General features: G+C 43.4%; 1 protein-coding gene across 1 annotated transcript in view; it reads right to left on the bottom strand.

The window, feature by feature from the left end:
- The window catches only part of DSCAM (DS cell adhesion molecule), a 695,428-nt gene that overhangs the window by 20,304 nt on the left and 656,249 nt on the right, over nt 1-18,875 (bottom strand). The window contains exons 29-30 of the mRNA XM_040249128.1: nt 14,631-14,746; nt 9,941-10,090 (exon numbers count right to left, since the gene is read on the bottom strand). Coding sequence (XP_040105062.1) covers nt 9,941-10,090; nt 14,631-14,746 — 266 coding nt within the window. The remainder of the gene's footprint in view (nt 1-9,940; nt 10,091-14,630; nt 14,747-18,875) is intronic.

Here is an 18,875-nt window from a genome sequence, read left to right as displayed (position 1 = left end):
CAGCAGCTCTAGGAAAGGAAGCAGGGGTCTCCTGTATAGATTGCTGTCTAATATTAACTCACTGCCTCAAGTATGACTGTTGTTCATCAACTAAATTGCAATGCTCTAAAGCAGGGGAAGAGGGAAGATTCATTTTTGTCCAAACACTCTCTTATCCCTTTGCATATGGCAGCATCTCTTCAACGTGATTGTCTGAACTCTGACGAAGACTTGGGTGATTCAATGTGGAGAAAGAACAAAAGGTTCATGCATATTTGGATGTTCCAGCTCTGCCATCTTCAGAAACACAGAGATTAATGGATATACAGGCTGAAGCCAGGTGGGTTTCATCATCTCTAAGTCTGGGAACAGAGGCAAGAGGTCAAGTAGGTAGACTGAGTTCTTAGCTCAACTCTTGGCTCAGAAAAAAAGATGGTTCAACAGCACAGAGTGTTGGACACTGGAATTCTGTGGAAAAGGGAGAGGCCCAGTTACTGGAATGATTTTTCTGGGGCTCCATCCTGAAGGCAACATAGGGTCCTTCTCCATTTTTGAATTCTCTGCTTTTCAAAGAGGAATTTTAGGCAGTTCTATTTCAAAAATGATCTGGCTACCTCTCTATACTGCCATCTGTGATGACTGCTTATTACTAATGGAGTACTTTCTAAAGAACAAAAAAACAGAGGGACAACCTGTGGCCTGATGACATGGCCTCATAATGCTCCTGAGTTTCCAAGTCTTTGCAGGACAGAGTAAGGGCGTACATCCTGGAATCATCCAAAATTAACTGAGAGCTCGCCGTGATCTCTGGACACAGACTACCTTGGATGAATAGGATGAATACATGCAGCCCAGAGTCACTTTACATTTGAGGCAATAGAAGCTCAGAGAGAAGTGATACAGCTATTAAGTGATAAGAACAGAACTTAAGACCCCACCTGTCAGTCCAAGACTGCCCATTACTTGGCCAAGCGTGTCCTCAGCCGGACTCCTAAGAGTCAGGCACTGTGTCTGCGTGACACCAGCTCGTTTATAATTCCATGCTGGGTCAAGGGGCATGACATTTGGAAGCGGTGAAATGACTTTCTTTTAAAGCGATGTATGGCAAACCCAATACAATATTGTAAAGTAATTCGCCTCCAATTAAAATAAATACATTTAAATTAAAAAAAATAAAGTGGGGCATTTTCCTTCTTGCCAGTTTCCAGTTATCAGACTTGGAATCTAATCCATCATTCTACAACATTGCAGAGAAGCATAAAGATGGCAGCTCGGTCGATATATTTTAAGATTTCCTGGATCATCAAAATGCTCCGTCTCAGTGCATAATTCTCTGGGGCATTGATTTTCAGACACATTTCATCCGTTACTTGCAAAATTCCATGGACGACTTTACTGGAGGATTTGGGGGATCTTGATTAGAATGTAAATGAGTTATGCTGGAGCGCCAAGCTCTCTGGACAGAAAGGTATGAATTATAATTGGGTTTCTCTGCCTAAGTGCTAGGAGAGAGGTCCTCAAAGAGACAGAAAAACCTTCTCCTGGGTAGGAGGCTGCATGTCTCCTAGGCACTGTCAACGTGATAAGTGGAGCTTAAATAGTGGAGCTTGTTATTTAAATGCTAATGAATCTTTTCCAGAAAATTACCCAGTCCCTTACATAACTTTTGAGGGTTCTTATTTTTATTCTTCTTTAAACTGCTTGTTGGTGCAGCTATGGATCAAGTTTACTCCTGGTGTGGATGCTTACGGAAAAAGGGGTCAGATTGAGAGTCTCACTTCCAGGACACAATTTCCTCAAACTCCCCAAACCCCACACCTGTGAGCTTCCTCCTGCCAAGCTCACCTACCAACAGTGGGCCAGAGAGAAACCTTCACTCCCACAGACCACTTTCACCAGTGAGATCACTCTATCTGGAAAGTTCCATGGTCACGTTGCACTATTCAAGCCAGAAGTCTTTTGCAGTTAATTTTGTTCATTATCACTTTTTTCTTTCCTAGATGAAGACAGCTTTATCAGTGGCCTGATAATATTGGGAATATAGGTCATGATATTACTTTTTGAACTGCAGTTTGTTCTGCTCTAAGCAAGCATCCTATGGGCAAAATTGTCTCTGTATACTACAGAGAATACTACTCTGTAGAATACTACAGAGGGGTTGACACATTTTTTAATCATCAGGTTTTCTGACCTGAACTGAACTTCTCTGTAAGATAGTTTCTAAGATAGCAGCTAAAACAAAAACCTTACTTGGGTTCCACTCAATAATCTCCTTTATACATCTTCCTAGTTAATCTATTAACCAAATAAATGTTGGGGTTTACTGCCTCTGCATGGAAAGTAGTTTATCTGGGACCTCAACATTATAAATAAATTCCAGTAATGAGGTACCATGCTTGCTAAGCAATCAATGATAGGGTGTAAGTGATATAAATAACTCTTGGCCTTTCAACATCAGGTCTGAACTGGAATTATTAAGCTTCTGCCCATTGAATCAAATTATTTTAATTATCTTGAACTTGGGATAAGAGAGGATTTGGCGGAAAACAGGGTTATAAAACATGCCATGTGGACTGCAATTGTGGGATTAATCGGCTTTTACTCCCTGCCACTGGTTTTTGTCTCTTTCAGATGCTGAGGCCTCAGCTTTGTAGGATGAATCTACCAGTTGTCTCATAGAGAGGATGAAATGAGGAGGGGGCTGAATATTCCTATGATTTACTGAATAAATATTTATGATTCACACACTAGACTCATCTCCATCAGGTACTTTTCCACTGTATGTTGAGTACCAGCATAGGTGATGGAGTGTGGCACATTTTTAAAGTCACAACAGGAAAGATTCAATCCATATTGTAAACTCTTCTTATTTTATATATATGGGAAGAAGTGACTTTCCTCCCTAGAGGTCCTATTGGAAGCATCGTCTCTGCTTAGAGGCAGTGTAGAGGGGTTGAGAGTGGGGTTTGGGGGTGAGCTCCTCTGAGACTGGTCCAGCATCACTCCTTGAGGGCTGTGACCTCATCAAGTGCCCACTGCCTTCCTCTCTGGGGCTGGGGTGATGACCTCACCCACCATCAACACTGTTGCGAGATATGAGTGAGACTAACCAGCTAGTGAACTGCAGGCATGTGGGAGGAATCAACCAACCTGTGACTGAACCCATGATTCCTGAGTGACAACCACTTGACCAGGGATGGAGAGCATCCTGTCTAATGAAGATGATGATGGGAGATTTGGTAGGTGGACCAGGAAGGCTAGAAATTCACTTTAGAGAACTTGACAGGAAATAGCCATGAAAAATCACAGAACTAGATGTTGGACAGGGGAGCCTAGGTTGTTGCCGTCCGTGGGGTCACAAAGAATTGGACACAACTTAGCGACGGAACAAAAACAGCAGCATAAGATTCTGGAGAATGCCAGGAATGCAGAAAGGCATCGACTGGTAGTAACTGGGGGAGACAGAGGTGAGGGGTGCAGGGGGACATGTCTTATTTGTCTACCAGTCCAGCCCTGCATGTGCCTGGGCCGCTTGGTGAATACTCTTTGCATGAAAGAATGAGTGCCAATGGATGCATGATGTCCAGGTAAATATGACAAAACAAACCTGGGTGATCTCTTACAGTGATCACACATCTTTGTACCCTTGCACTCTTGTAAGTAAAAAAGTATATTCAGGTTCCCCAAAGTAATGAGAACTCTGGAGAAAAAGAAAGTGTTACTTGCTCAGTTGCGACTCTAGGGACTGTAGCCTCCCAGGCTTCCTCTGTCCATGGAATTCTCCAGGCAAGAATACTGGAGTGGAATGTCATGTCCTTCACCAGGGAATCTTCCCAACCCAGGGATCGAGCCCAGGTCTCCTGCATTGCAGGTAGATTCTTTACCATTCAAGCTACCTTCAGTTCAGTTCAGTTCAGTCGCTCAGTTGTGTCTGACTCTTTGTGACCCCATGAATCACAGCACGCCAGGCCTCCCTGTCTATCACCAACTCCTGGAGTTTACTCAACTCATGTCCATCAAGTCGGTGATGCTATCCAGTCGTTTCATCCTCTATCATCCCCTTCTCCTCCTGCCCCCAATCCCTCCCAGCTTCAGAGTCTTTTCCAATGAGTCAACTCTTCACATGAGGTGGCCAAAGTATTGGAGTTTCAGCTTCAGAATCAGTCCTTTCAATGAATATTCAAGACTGATTTTCTTTAGGATGGACTGGTTGGATCTCCTTGCAGTCCAAGAAACTCTCAAGAGCCTTCTCAAACACCACAGTTCAAACGCATCAATTCTTTGGCACTCAGCTTTCTTTATAGTCCAACTCTCATATCTATACATGACTACTGGAGAAACCATAGCTTTGACTAGAGGGACCTTTGTTGGCAAAGTAATGCCTCTGCTTTTTAATATGCTGTCTAGGTTGGTCATAACTTTTCTTCCAAGGAGCAAGCGTCTTTTAATTTCATGGCTGCAATCACCATCTGCAGGGATTCTAGAACCCCCAAAAATAAAGTCTCCCACTATTTCCATTGTTTCTCATCTAGTTGCCATGAAGTGACGGCACCAGATGCCATGATCTTAGTTTTCTGAATGTTGAGTTTTAAGCCAGCTTTTTCACTCTCCTCTTTCACTTTCATCAAGAGGCTCTTTAGTTCTTCTACGCTTTCTGCCATAAGGGTGGTGTCATCTGCATATCTGAGGTTATTGATATTTCTCTGGTGATCTTGATTCCAGCTTGTGTTTCATCCAGCCCAGTATGTCTCATGATGTACTCTGCATGTAAGTTAAATAAGCAGGGTGACAATATACAGCCTTGACGGACTCCTTTCCCAATTTGGAACCGGTCTGTTATTCCGTGTCCAGCTCTAACTGTTGTTTCTTGACCTGCATACAGATTTATCAGGAGGCAGGTCAGGTGGTCTGGTATTCCCATCTCTTGAAGAATTTTCCACAGTTTCTTGTGATCCACAGAGTCAAAGGCTTTGGCATAGCCAACAAAGCAATAGTAGATGTTTTTCTGGAACTCTCTTGCTTTTTCCATGATCCAACAGATGTTAGAAATTTGACCTCTGCCTTTTCTAAATCCAGCTTGAACATCTGAAAGTTCACAGCTCATGTATTGCTGAAGCTTGGCTTGGAGAATTTTGAGCATTACTTTACTAGCATGTGAAATGAGTGCAATTGTGTGGTAGTTTGAGCATTCTTTGGCATTCCCTTTCTTTGGGATTGGAATGAAAACTGACCTTTTCCAGTCCTGTGGCCACTGCTGAGTTTTCCAAATTTGCTGGCATATTGAGTGCAGCACTGTCACAGCATCATCTTTTAGGATTTGAAATAGCTCAACTGGAAATCCATTACCTCCACTAGCTTTGTTTGTAGTGATGCTTCCTAAGGCCCACTACACTTCACAGTCCAGGATGTCTGGCTCTAGGTAAGTGATCACACCATTGTGGTTATCTGGGTCGTGATGATCTTTTTTGTATAATTCTTCTGTGTATTCTTGCCACCTCTTCTTACTATATTCTGCTTCTGTCAGGTCCATACCATTTCTGTCCTTTATTGTGCCCATCTTCACATGAAATGTTCCCTTGGTATCTCTGATTTTCTTGAAGTGATCTCTAGTCTTTCCCATTCTATTGTTTTCCTCCATTTCTTTGCATTGATCACTGAGGAAGACTTACTGATCAATGAAAAATGCTTTCATTCCTTGTTTCATATTAACTTCCTCCACTCAGAGGAAGTGAAAGTCTTTCTGTATCTTATGATGCACCCCCATCCCTGAGCACTGGGCCATATGTGAAGTAACTAACATCTTCATAAATTCTTCTGAGTTGAATGAAGGAATCCTTAATGCTCCCCCACTGTGCCTACACCATGAAAGCCATGAGGCCATGAGAGACACCACTGTGCCCCTTCCACCAGCTTCCATCTCGCCCCTTTCACCAGCTTCCACGTCGCCCCTTCCACCAGCCTCTTGCCTGCCATTGCCCTCTCACTTGGTGGAGCTTCTGCTAGTGCCTCCGATGCAGGTCTGTGTGGATATTCTGAAAGCTGTCAGGTCAGCCTTCCCTCCTCTTGGGCTGACTGAGCAGCTAGCAGACCCTCTGTGCTTTAGTTGCACTGTCCTCCTCTCCAGTCATAACCTTTGATGCCTAGCCGTTGTGCATCTCTGCCAGTTGAGCATTGACAGGGAGCTGGAAATGCTGGTTCTTTTCTCCTGGTGAGCAGGGAGGATGCTGTGCCACAAGCCTGGCAGGCTTGGGGCTCCTGCACCACAGAGCCATGGTAGATACCTCCTCTGTGCTCCAGGTTCACGTCTAACACCTGGGGAAGTGTTTCTCAAGAATCAGTCCAGACAATCAGCATCAGAATCACCCAGAGTGGTTTTTATAATGTAGAGTCCCTGGCTCCACCCTAGACAAAGCAGCTCAGAATCCCTGGGGGTGGAGGCCTGGAATGAGTATTTTAAATGGGCACCCGGGGTCATTCTGACGCATACGGAAAACTGGGAGCCACTTCCTGGGACAACATCCTGTGTCCCCTCCCTCTTTCCTACCCTCCTCCTAAGGTCTCCATTAACAAGGGCATGCTGAGGTCAGGGATCCACGAATGGAAGTCCCCGGGGTCTACAACCTTTCTGGGGTTGAATAGCCCTATGTTGAAAAGCCCTAGAAAAGGCAGAAGAACCAAAGATCAAATTGCCAACATCTGCTGGATCATGGAAAAAGCAAGAGAGTTCCAGAAAAACATCTATTTCTGCTTTGTTGACTATGCCAAAGCCTTTGACTCTGTGGATCACAAGAAACTGTGGAAAATTCTTCAAGAGATGGGAATACCAGACCACCTGACCTGCCTCTTGAGAAACCTGTACGCAGGCCAAGAAGTAACAGTTAGAACTGAACACGGAATAACAGACTGGTTCCAAATTGGGAAAGGAGTCCATTAAGGCTGTATATTGTCACCCTGCTTATTTAATTTACATGCAGAGTACATCATGAGACATACTGGGCTGGATGAAACACAAGCTGGAATCAAGATCACCAGAGAAATATCAATAACCTCAGATATGCAGATGACACCACCCTTATGGCAGAAAGCGTAGAAGAACTAAAGAGCCTCTTGATGAAAGTGAAAGAGGAGAGTGAAAAAGCTGGCTTAAAACTCAACATTCAGAAAACTAAGATCATGGCATCTGGTGCCGTCACTTCATGGCAACTAGATGAGAAACAATGGAAATAGTGGGAGACTTTATTTTTGGGGGTTCTAGAATCCCTGCAGATGGTGATTGCAGCCATGAAATTAAAAGACGCTTGCTCCTTGGAAGAAAAGTTATGACCAACCTAGACAGCATATTAAAAAGCAGAGGCATTACTTTGCCAACAAAGGTCCCTCTAGTCAAAGCTAGACTACTGGTTTTTCCAGTAGTCATGTATGGATGCGAGAGTTGGACTATAAAGAAAGCTGAGTGTCAAAGAATTGATGCTTTTGAACTGTGGTGTTTGAGAAGGCTCTTGAGAGTCCCTTGGACTGCAAGGAGGTCCAACCAGTCCATCCTAAAGGAAATCAGTCCAGTTCAGTTCAGTTCAGTTCAGTCCTGAATATTCTTTGGAAGAACTAATGCTGAAGCTGAAACTCCAATACTTTGGAGCTGAAACCAATACTTTCACCTGGTGTGAAGAAGTGACTAATTGGAAAAGACCCTGATGCTGGGAAATATTGAGGGCAGGAGAAGAAGGGAAAGACAGAGGATGAGATTGTCGGACAGCATCACTGACTCAATGGACATGAGTTTGAGTAAACTCTGGGAGCTGGTGATGGACAGGGAGGCCTGGCATGCTACAGTCCATGGAGTCACAAAGAGTTGTACACTACTGAGCAAATGAACTGACTGAAGTGGTTCAGAAAGCCGTCCATGTGGTGTAGGGTCCTGAAGTCACCAGAAGCAGTCTAGGGAGGATTGTGATGGAAAAGTTTGTTCAGTTCAGTTCAGTTCAATTCAGTCGCTCAGTCGTGTCCAACTCTTTGCGACCCCATGAATCGCAGCATGCCAGGCCTCCCTGTTCATCACCATCTCCCGGAGTTCACTCAGACTCACTTCCATCGAGTCCGTGATGCCATCCAGCCATCTCATCCTCAGTCGTCCCCTTCTCCTCCTGCCCCCAATCCCTCTCAGCATCAGTCTTTTCCAGTGAGTCAACTCTTCGCATGAGGTGGCCAAAGTACTGGAGTTTCAGCTTTAGCATCATTCCTTCCGAAGAAATCCCAGGGCTGATCTCCTTCAGAATGGACTGGTTGGATCTCCTTGCAGTCCAAGGGACTCTCAAGGGTCTTCTCCAACACCACAGTTCAAAAGCATCAATTCTTTGGTGCTCAGCCTTCTTCATAGTCCAACTCTCACATCCATACATGACCACTGGAAAAACCATAGCCTTGACTAGACGGACCTTAGTCGGCAAAGTAATGTCTCTGCTTTTGAATATACTGTCTAGGTGGTCATAACTTTTCTTCCAAGGAGTAAGTGTCTTTTAATTTCATGGCTGCAATCACCATCTTCAGTGATTTTGGAGCCCCCAAAAATAAAGTCTGACACTGTTTCCACTCTTTCCCCGTCTATTTCCCCTGGGGAGAATTTCAAGGACCCAAAAGCAATTTTTAAAAGCAAGTCTCTTAGTCCTAGATATTTCTTCACAAAGCTGATCCTCACTCATGTCTTCAGGAAGTACTCATATCATCAGAGAAGGAAGGATGTGAGGTGACATAGAGAGGAGGAATAAAAGACTCTTTTAGAATGTTCTTGAAAACATTTTTTTCAAGTGAATTTTAGTAACTGCTAGCACTGTTTTCCTGCATAGTGTGATGTTATTTAGGAATCAACCAGTTTGCTTCATGAAGTCAGTACATTTCACAAATGCTTTACAAGTCAGACATTATAAAAAATAGCTTTTTACATTGTAATATTTATTTTTCTAATTATAGCACTCTATTTGGAGAATGTAAATTTCTGCAAAGAGAGTGATTAATGATTTAAAAGCTAGACATCAAAGCTTCTGAAAAGATAGTAATCGGGGCATCCAAACAATTTCAATTATGAAAGAACCAGAATATCTAATTAATAAGCTTTAGATACATATTAGGGGATTTAATTTCATTGCAGTAATTAATTTCCATATAACATGAAGTCAAATATTAATAATTAAACCAAACACAATCCCTAGATTAAACAGAATTATGTCTTTTCTTCAAACAGTGGTTCAGGAGAAAAGCGTAAGCCTGGAGGACAGACAGACCCACAGCTCAATCTGGGTTTTGCTACAGAGTATGTGTAAAATTTGGGGCTGTTTCCTCACTCTTAAAATGGGGGCTCTGAGAGCTGCTGTGTAAGAAGCTACCTTGCATGGTTGTTGTAAAGATAAAAATATGACATCAATCTTTTTATCCCAACCCTGGCACAGAGTAGATGCTCATTAAGGTTAGCCAATTTCTTCTTTCCCTGTTTTGTCTAAATTAAAAAAATATTAATAAGTTGACCTGAAATTTCTAACACTTTCATAGTAAACCAAGAGTTACTGGCTTTAGTTGATATAACTTTTAAAAAGATTTGTTTGATTTGGAGCATTTTTAAAGTTTTTGTTAAGTCTGTTACAATATTGCTTCTGTTTTATATTTTGGATTTTTAGCCACAAGGCACGTGGAATCTTAGCTCCCCAGCCAGGAGTCACATCTGCACCCCTGCACTGGAATGCATAGCCTTAACCCTTGGACCACAAGGGAAGTCCCTCAGCCGACACAATTTTAATGACAGCTAAGATCAAACAATACAACTCAGTCTCCCAGTCAAAGACGTCATTACATGTATCTGTTTCTTAGGCAGAGAATTAAGAAGCCCCACACCTTACTGCATAGGGATGGACCACGGATGCCTTCTCAGCACTGACCACACCTACACGGTTTAAATGATGTTTGACCCACTCACTCGTTCCTGGCCGAGCATCTGAAACATCCACTAAGGGCCCCGTGGCCTGCGACACCGATTGGTAATGGACCGTGTGCGTCACCGTCAGGGACTTCTGTTTCGCGGCCTCTCCGAAGTCAGCATCCGTCAACAGCACTGTGGAGCGATCATCTGCAGAACAGTGGAGATACAGGAAATCGGACATGGTTATCCCCCGTCAGGGACTTCCTGGCCACCTGTCTCCTTAGTGCTTGCATTATTATTATTTTTTTAATTTTAAAATTTTTATGGAAGTATAAATTCTTTACAATGTTATGTTAGTTTCGGCTGTACCATGAAGTATACAGTGAAGTGAAGCTATATGTATATATATATCTCTTCCCTCTTGGACCTCCGTCCCATCACCCCATCCCACCCCTCTGGGTCATCGCAGAGCAGTGAGCTGAGCTTCCTGTGCTACACAGCAGGCTCCTACTAGCTGTGTATTTTACACTTGGCAGTGTGTGTATGTCAATCCTGCTCTCCCAGTCTGTCCCACCCTCCCCTTCCCAACTCTGTGTCTACATGTCTGTTCTTTATGCCTGCCTCTCTATTCCTTCCCTGGAAACAGGCTCATCTGTACCATTCCCCACTGACCTCGCCCCAGATTCCACTTTCTTGTTAATAGCAACAGCAACAAGAACCTCATCTCAACCAGCAAAAATAAAAAAATATTCAAGCACTGAATTAGAATGACTCTAGGATGCAAAAAATAGGTTTTCCTTCTTTAAGGAGCATGTCTTAAAGAGAATGACCATGGAGAAAGACTTCCTCTCTCTTGGTCTCTTCTCATTAAGCACACACGGATCTGGGGATGCCTATTGGGTGGCTTTCCTCTTAACAGAGTTTGGGGCTTATGTGTTTGTCAAAAGCTCTCCTGAGATACCACCAGCCTTGTCAATATCGCAGAGGAATGGGGCTACTATTGTAAATAAGCTCTGTTTGTGGTACAAGAAAAAGTGCACTGTGGTAGTCTGTCCTGGGGTGATGGCGAATGTTCAGGACGGGTGTGGGGGGAGGGGAAGAGAAGGGCCAGTCTTCTTGGTGTCCTGATTCCTTGATTTTAACTGTTCTGGGGACTATGCCTTGCCTTCCCACGTCTCCCGAGCTCCAGGGACTCTCACACATTCTGTAACTGACTTCTCAAAATGACTCACTTCCCAGATCCTACTGGTTCAGACACTTGAAGGTTAGGGAAGCCCGGACACAGATGGATTCAGAGCATTTTATGCTTTGGGAGGAGGGGCAGGTGGTCAGGATGTGTGTCATTGGTCGTCTGTCTCAGATTTTCATTACTTTGTTGTGGTAATAATTTTCTTGTTTTCCTAAGAGTTTTTTTGACTTCGAGGGATACTTTGACTAGGGTATTTGGATTTTTCATACATTTTCAGGTACGCGGGCTGGGGTGATGTTTGTATGCATTTATCAGTCAGCCAGGACCATGTCGCAGCAGCCTTGACATGGAATGGTAATGGGAAAGTCATAAACAACACAGCTAGATGTCTGTGTCCAAAAAAGGCTCTGAACAGAATGAACCTTACAAAAATCAAATTACTCAGGCTCTGGCAGGAGAGGAAAACCTCTTGAAGTCAGAATAAGATTTCTTGGCAGAAAAACATAGGTAGGACTGCCAGGAGGTTGGTGGCACCCAGCGTGCCGTGTAGCCAGGCTGGTGCTGCGATGGGAGCCAGGACTTAGCAGCCACCCCTCCACCCTCTAACAGGCTGCCTTCCCCCAGAGACAGGTTCTTACGACTGGACCGGCATCAGAGGCCCCACACCTATCTCTGTTTAGATCCCCAACACTTTGCTGTGGCTTCTAGCACGCAGACCTGCTAAGATCACACAGAGGACCTGCGGGGCTGGGTGTGCAGTTTTGATGGGGCATTTCAAGTGCCTGTCTGTTTTTGAGGTTGGCCATCCATTCCAGCTAGAAATTAATGGCACTCCCATATCAGATCCTTGTAGGCAGAGCCCAGAGCGTTTGAAAGCATCACGTCTCTACGTCCCCAATAATTAGAAAATACCATTGACCACCTGGCAGGTGCCACTGGGAGGTAAACGACTCTTGGTGATGAATGATCCTGCCACAATTATGGTGCATCTCGGGCGAAGGGTCATTGCATGTACAGAAGCGACAGGCAGACTTTTCTCTGCTGTTGGGTCGGCAGTGACCAGCTATTGGGAGGTGACACACCACTCCCAGGATCCCCCCAGTGACCTATTTTGTCAGCCGTAGGTAGAATTATTAAGTCTAGTGAGGAATAGTTAGCAAATGTCATAATTGTATTATAAAGTCAAAGGAGTTACAGTTTCATTTCTGAACTGATGTTTGAAAGGAAATCTTAGGGATTTGCCTTAAATTTAATTTTTATTTTATCTTGGAGTATAGTTGATTTATAATAGCTAGCTTCAGGTGTACAGCAAAGTGATTCACTTATATACACATATCCACTCCTTTTCAGATTTTTTTCCTGTGAGGGTAATTACAGAGTTATGAGCAGTTGCCTGTGCTATATAGTAGGCCCTTGTTAATTATCCATTTTAAGGAAATCTTAGTTTTAGAGCTCAATTCCCTAGGTTTGATAAAAGAGATTCCATATAGAAAAGGTCATGAGAAACCACACATGGAGCCTTGCCTGATCGGAGCCAACTGATGAAATCTCAGGTGCTTCAGGACGGGTCCTCAGACAACATGGCAGTATTTGATTGACGGCTACCACCTTGGACTTGACCGAGCTGTGCTAAGTGCTGTTATGCCTGAAGCAACCTTGAATCCAGCAACGGCAGCCCAGGCCTCAGAATTAGGAGCCATGAGGTTGGATATTTCTGTTCTTCTATTAGAGACAGTACAGGGCAGGGTGGGGACAGGGGCTCTGGAGGGTTCTGGCCTGTTAAAACTGTCTTCCTGGCAGGAAGGATCAAGGGTCCATGCCAGGAGGTGGGTCGCTTTAGTCAAACCACAGAGAAGGGTTGTCCTGGGGTGGAATGCCAACAAACATCTTCCAGAACAAACACAGAGTGAAGTTTGAAAAGGGGCAGCCTAGGAAACCTGCCACAGAGTCTGTTTCCATGGATGCCAGGGGGGCCCAGCCATACTTCTAAGGCGAGGGGTTCTGGGAGGTAGCCTTGCTGATATGGAAGCAGGTGACACCCATTGAAGGTGAAGCAGGGGGCCAGGAGGGGGCTCTGCTCTGGTTCTGCTCCTGTTTGTGTGACCTTCAAGCTACGGAACTTCTCAACCTCCCTGTTCCTAAGGAGTTTTCCTATGTGCATTGAGAGGAATGAGTTAAATAATGCACATAAAGTACATATAAAGGATGAGATGTTTAAATGGTCAACTCTCTGTGACCCCATGGACTGTAGCCCACCAGGCTCCTCTGTCCATGGGATTCTCCAGGCAAGAATACTGGAGTGGGTTGCCATTTCCTTCTCCAGGGGATCTTCCCCACACAGGGATCGAACCCACATCTCCTGTGTCTCCTGCACTGGCAGGTGGATTCTTTACCACTAGCACCACCTGGGAAGCCCAAGGATTTGATAGCCATATTTAAACAACCCAGTATAATTGGGATGCTCTAAGGACCAAGGCAACCCACTCCAGTATTCTTGCCTCGAGAATCCCATGGACAGAGGAGCCTGGTGGGCTACAGCCCATAGGGTTGCAAAGAGTCAGACACGTCTGAGTGACACAAGGACCTAACTAGTAAACTTCAGAAGGGAGCCTCATGTGTTTAGGGAGACTCTAGGGGCAAGATCAGGGGCACTACTTGTTTGTCCATATTCCCCTGTTCCCTCTGTATGCTTAGTCATGTCCAACTGTTTTGTGACTCCATGGACTGTAGCCTGCCAGGCTCCTCTGGTCATGGAATTTTCCAGGCAAGAATACTGGAGTGTGTTGCCATTTCCTTTTCCAGGGGATCTTCCCAACTCAGGGATTGAACCCAGGGATTCCTTACCACTGAGCCACCAGGGAAGCCCAGCAAGCTCTTAATAAATGTTAGCTATTCTTCTGATCACTGCAGCAATGGAAATATGAGGTGTCTGATTCTGGAATAAATAGAACCATCTAAGCAGGCTGTGTGGACAGAGGACTTAGAGTAGAAAAAGGCCAGAAGGAGTCGAGACACCTGGGTTCAGGGCAGACAGGGGCTGAAGTTCTGCAGGTGTCTGTTTGTGATCATGGAATGGGGGAACTGGGACTTTTCCAAATCCATGAGAAAGAGGCCATCACAGGATATCTATGGTGTGCCAAGGGATGGGGAAAGGTGCCCTGTGCGAAGACATTTGCAGAATTTAAACGTTTTCTTTAATAAAGTCCTTAGTGGAGTTGAGGAGGAGCTCAGAAAGTGGGTTTCCAAGATGGGGTCTTAGTGTGCAGCCTGTCGTGGCTTGGTTTCTTTGGAGTGGCACTGACAGCCTCTTAAGAAAAGATCCAACTTGGGTCAGAGTTGGGGTTCTCTCAGGTGAATTCTGTGGTTTATCTAAGTTCATTTCCCCCATATTTGCTGGTACTTATTATTCTCAATAACAGTTGTCTATCTTCTAACTTGTTTGCTCATGTAACATTCAAGATGTTCCCATATATAGTATTTTCAGTGGCTCAGGGTTTAGGCAGAGAGGGCATGGCTGTAGCAGCCACATTGTGTAAAGCGGCAAACAAGACACCTTACCGATGGTCTCCATTGTGTCTCTCTCTTCAATCAAGAGCTGAGCCCTGGGTATGTCAATATGCATCCTCAGGGTTTGCTGCTGCTTGCTCAAGGTGTCTGAAGTCCGAGTATTTTTACTGGGAATAAAATAAGGGGGATACATTAATGAATTTGTTCAGTGTTACACTAGGCACACCAACTAGACTTATTATCTAATTATGTGAATGTTGGTGGGGAGGGGAGGGAAAGGAGCACATGATAGTTTTTTCTCCTTCATGCAAATGATATTTATTAATATTAAGTTTCAGCAGTTAGTTGTGAGGTTCAGAAAATATCAACTGTCAGTAAAGGTTGGTTCTACAACTATCAGTAGAAACTTACTTTGGAATTTCCCATTTCTTGTGTAAAAACCAAACAAAATATACATACAGAAACATTCTTAAATCAACAACATTTTCATTGGTTAGACATGAAATATTCTAAAGATGGCAAGGGAGAAAACATGTGTACTGGTTATTCCCTGGATGGGGTTTTACTGGTAAATTAGTTTTCTACCTGGAGTCACTTTTTTTTGTTCTAGTAACAAATCATAAACCTTGTTAGCTTTCCTGACAATAGTTTAGTTTTCTGAATCCAATTACATTTTAGAAGAGAAAAAAAAAGCAATTACTATAAGAATTTATCTCAAAATTTGTGTACCAGAAAATTGCTCTTAGAGTGAGCTGTCTTCTAAAAGTAAATGAAAATAGGTAGTAAAGCTGCATGGTATAATCAAGTTCAGTTACAGCTCATAGTAAAAAAAAAAAAAAAAAAAATCTGCATGTTGGACAAAAATACAAGAAAGTCAATAAAAGCTTTAATTAGCTATCCACATTAGAAAAATGGTTGTTCAATATTTACAGAATTATAAGAATCAAGTAGATTTAAAAATATATTCTGAAATACCCTCCAGAAAGCAGCAACCAGTCAGATAATTAAATCAATGTGATAATCTATGGTGTCCCTAAATCTAGCTCATTTACTGCCAAATTCTGTTTTGAGAGAGATTTGTGGTGCTTGGCACAGTCCTGATGGTTTACCTGCTGTTAATTACACGTAATAGGGGACAATAAAGGTGCATCTGTACTGAAATCTCAAATGCTTTTAGCTTCAACCAACCATTCACCAGGAGTCCCAGATTCCTCCTCGACCATGAGGACTCATCCACTCTTGAACCATGTGGTTGATGAATGTTAATAATCCAAAGGTCAAATTCACTCAAGAAGCCCTTTCCATGTTTGCATTCAGAGGTCCATGTTAATATTCTGAATATTTTACAATGGCTCTTTCTTCCTTTGGGTGTAAATAAAACAGCGCATGAAAACAGCCGCTTTGAAAGGTGCAGCAGCCCTCCTAGGACTTGATCTTGAACCAGATTTTTTTTCTCTTCAGATGAGTAACTGGGTTATGTAGCTAGACCCTGCTAATTACGCAGAGCTCAGATTCAAACGTTTTGGCCTGAATTTTTTGCATGGTCTATAAACGGTTTTAAATTATTTACTCAACCAAGTTCTCACTTTATTTGTGTGTGTATTTAAAGCAAAGATTCAGATCCTTGTACAAAATGAAGAACATTGGTGACTCGGGGGTCTCTGGTTACGTCAGATAAGCTCTATTTCCACAAAAACATATGGGGAACTCCTCCTCTGAATATCTGAGATCTGTTTTGAAACTTCACGAGGGACCAGAGCTTGTCCTTGCACCAAAAATAGAAGTGTGAGCTAGTTCCTTCTGCTCCTCATGAATAGTGATGAGGCAGTCTGCGGCTGCTCAATGAACAGCTAGGAATCCGCATAGCTATACTTAACAATGAGGGGTCTGCTTGACACAGGAAGCCAGTGACATCACTGCTGTGGTCCACTGCAATTGGCACAAGGACTTAAAATATGACTGAACTTTGTGAACATGGACAATCAAAGCTGGAGGTGAATGCCCCTTCACCGCAAGACTAAGCTGCCAAGCCTTGCAGCAGGAAGATGGGAAAATGACCCCATAAACCTTAAGATTCAAAGTCTAATTGTCCCTCCTCCCTTGGCGCTTGCTGTTTCCTTTGCTGGGACACACTCCCCTGGCCCAAAGGCGTGTAGTGCCCCCCTCTATCCGTCTTTTCAGAGGAGCCAGCTGGCCCCGCTGTGGGAACTCCCCATTCTCCACTTAATTTTGTCTCCTCAGCACTTACAACTTCCTAGCAGGTGTTTGAATGAGTTATTTATAAGGTGTCTCTGCCAATGGACTATAAGCTTCCTAAAGGGTATTTTTATCTCTTCTGTCCCCTGTATAGCCCTGAAACTTGGGACAGTATGTGACTGAAGTAGGTGCTCAATTAATATTTGTTGAAGGTTGTTGAATGAATAATGCTTGGACACAATGGGAGCTGAGTCACACCTCCAGAAGCCTGTACTTTAGAGCCAGTAACATCCTCCTCAATCTAAAAAGGTTATTAGATCTCAAGCAAGTTGCTTCTTTATCTTAATCTGTGCTGCCATATCCTATGATCTATTGTTACATGAAAGTTGATTTCCCTAAGCTATAACAATTGGTCATTAGAATAGCAGCAAACCTTTTTTTTAAAAAAAGCTAATTAAAGAAACTTCATTTGTAATCTGAAAAAAGATCTGAATGTTTTTACAGTGGAAACAAAATTGCCTCTTTTATATGATATGGGATCATGCTAAATATATTAGCTAGTTATTATTGAAATATAATCATCTGCCATCCATTTGCCATCTGGCTGTCTGATTAAAGTGACAGAGGGCTGAAGCTCGGTTCCTGGAGGATGGTATTTCTGGGCTCAGCCAATAAATTATGTGCAATTGTTACAACTTCATAAAGTCAATATTTTATTAAGCTTTGGGGGAAAAAAAAACTAATGACAATGTTTGCATAGCAACTCCCTTCCTCCCAAAAATCTGATATGGAGTGTTCCATAAGTATAAAGTAACTGTAAAGATATCAGGATATATCTCATTGTAATAGCTGGGTGAGCATTTTCACTGTTGCTGAAGCTGAAGCTCCAATACTTTGGCAACCTGATGTGAAGAGCCAACTCATTGGAAAAGACCCTGAGGCTGGGAAAGATTGAGAGCAGGAGGAGAAGGGGTCAGCAGAGGATAAGACGGTTACATTGCATCACCAGCTCAATGGATATGAGTTTGAGCAAACTTCAGGAGACAGTGAAGGACATGGGAGCCTAGCGTGCTATAGTTTATGGGGTTGCAAAGAGTCAGACATGACTTAGTGACTGAACAACAACAAATAAACATACAAACATGAAAAAACTAAACTAACTTGAACTCTCAATCTGAAACCTTCACTGCTCAGAAGTAGCTTTCTTATTAATACTGGTCTCAGGACACTAACTACGTGTTACTTAGTGCCTTAGGGCAACCCAGTCTCACCTTTGAGAAGGCTGGTATGCTTGAAAAACATTTTTATTGCCTTGTCCTAGAAAAGGAAAACCCTTTCTATCTTCTCTCTCCTCTACCAGGTGACTTGCTGGGGTGACATGGAGGAAGGTCCAGAGGCATGCGAACCAGCAATAGCAGGTGGCAGCATGTGGGGGCTGGGGTTCCCCCAGAGTGGGGTCCAGGTTGTCTGTGTTTGTCGTGCAGTTGCACCTGCCTGGCTCTGGGACAGCCAATGTCACTGAAATCTGTAGATCCTTCCTTAAGGAGTGTGAATGGACGGTAAATGTGCATTCACCTGGATCACAGGATGATACAGCTAGGAACTGATTCCAACAGTTGTTTTTAGATGAGAAAAGCAGGGCACAAAACCAGCCAGTGGTGGCATCTAGAACTTAGGTCTGTGATTCTATGTCCCAGGCTGCTCAGTCCTCACCTTCTGAGAGAAAGAAGTGAGGACAGGGGACAGCGATTCTGCAGGCTTGTCTGTGGCAATGGATCTGACCTTCCTAGACTTCCAGGGCCACATTTGGAACGTGGTTGGCCCTAACCTGACCAGGCAGGGGACAAGGTCTTTTGTTGCTTGACCTGGTAACCTGCCAACCTTAGGTTAAATTGACCCTTCAAGAATAAAAGCATTGCTTTTTTTGATTTATCAACCAATTTATTATTTCCATTTAATTCATAAACATGTGTCTCAATAACTATTGTCCGAGAAAAATCAGATAGGCTGTGATACATCTATGTAAAATATAAATAAGTTCTGGGTACAGGCACTTGGCCTAGAATGATTGATTGTTTCTTTTTCCCCCAAGATGAGCCA

The sequence above is a fragment of the Oryx dammah genome, unplaced genomic scaffold, assembly GCF_014754425.2.
Source record: "Oryx dammah isolate SB20612 unplaced genomic scaffold, SCBI_Odam_1.1 HiC_scaffold_2, whole genome shotgun sequence".
NCBI classification, from domain to species: domain Eukaryota; kingdom Metazoa; phylum Chordata; class Mammalia; order Artiodactyla; family Bovidae; genus Oryx; species Oryx dammah.
The sequence above is the reverse complement of the archived record's forward strand: the minus strand, read 5'-3'. Positions and strand labels throughout refer to the sequence as shown.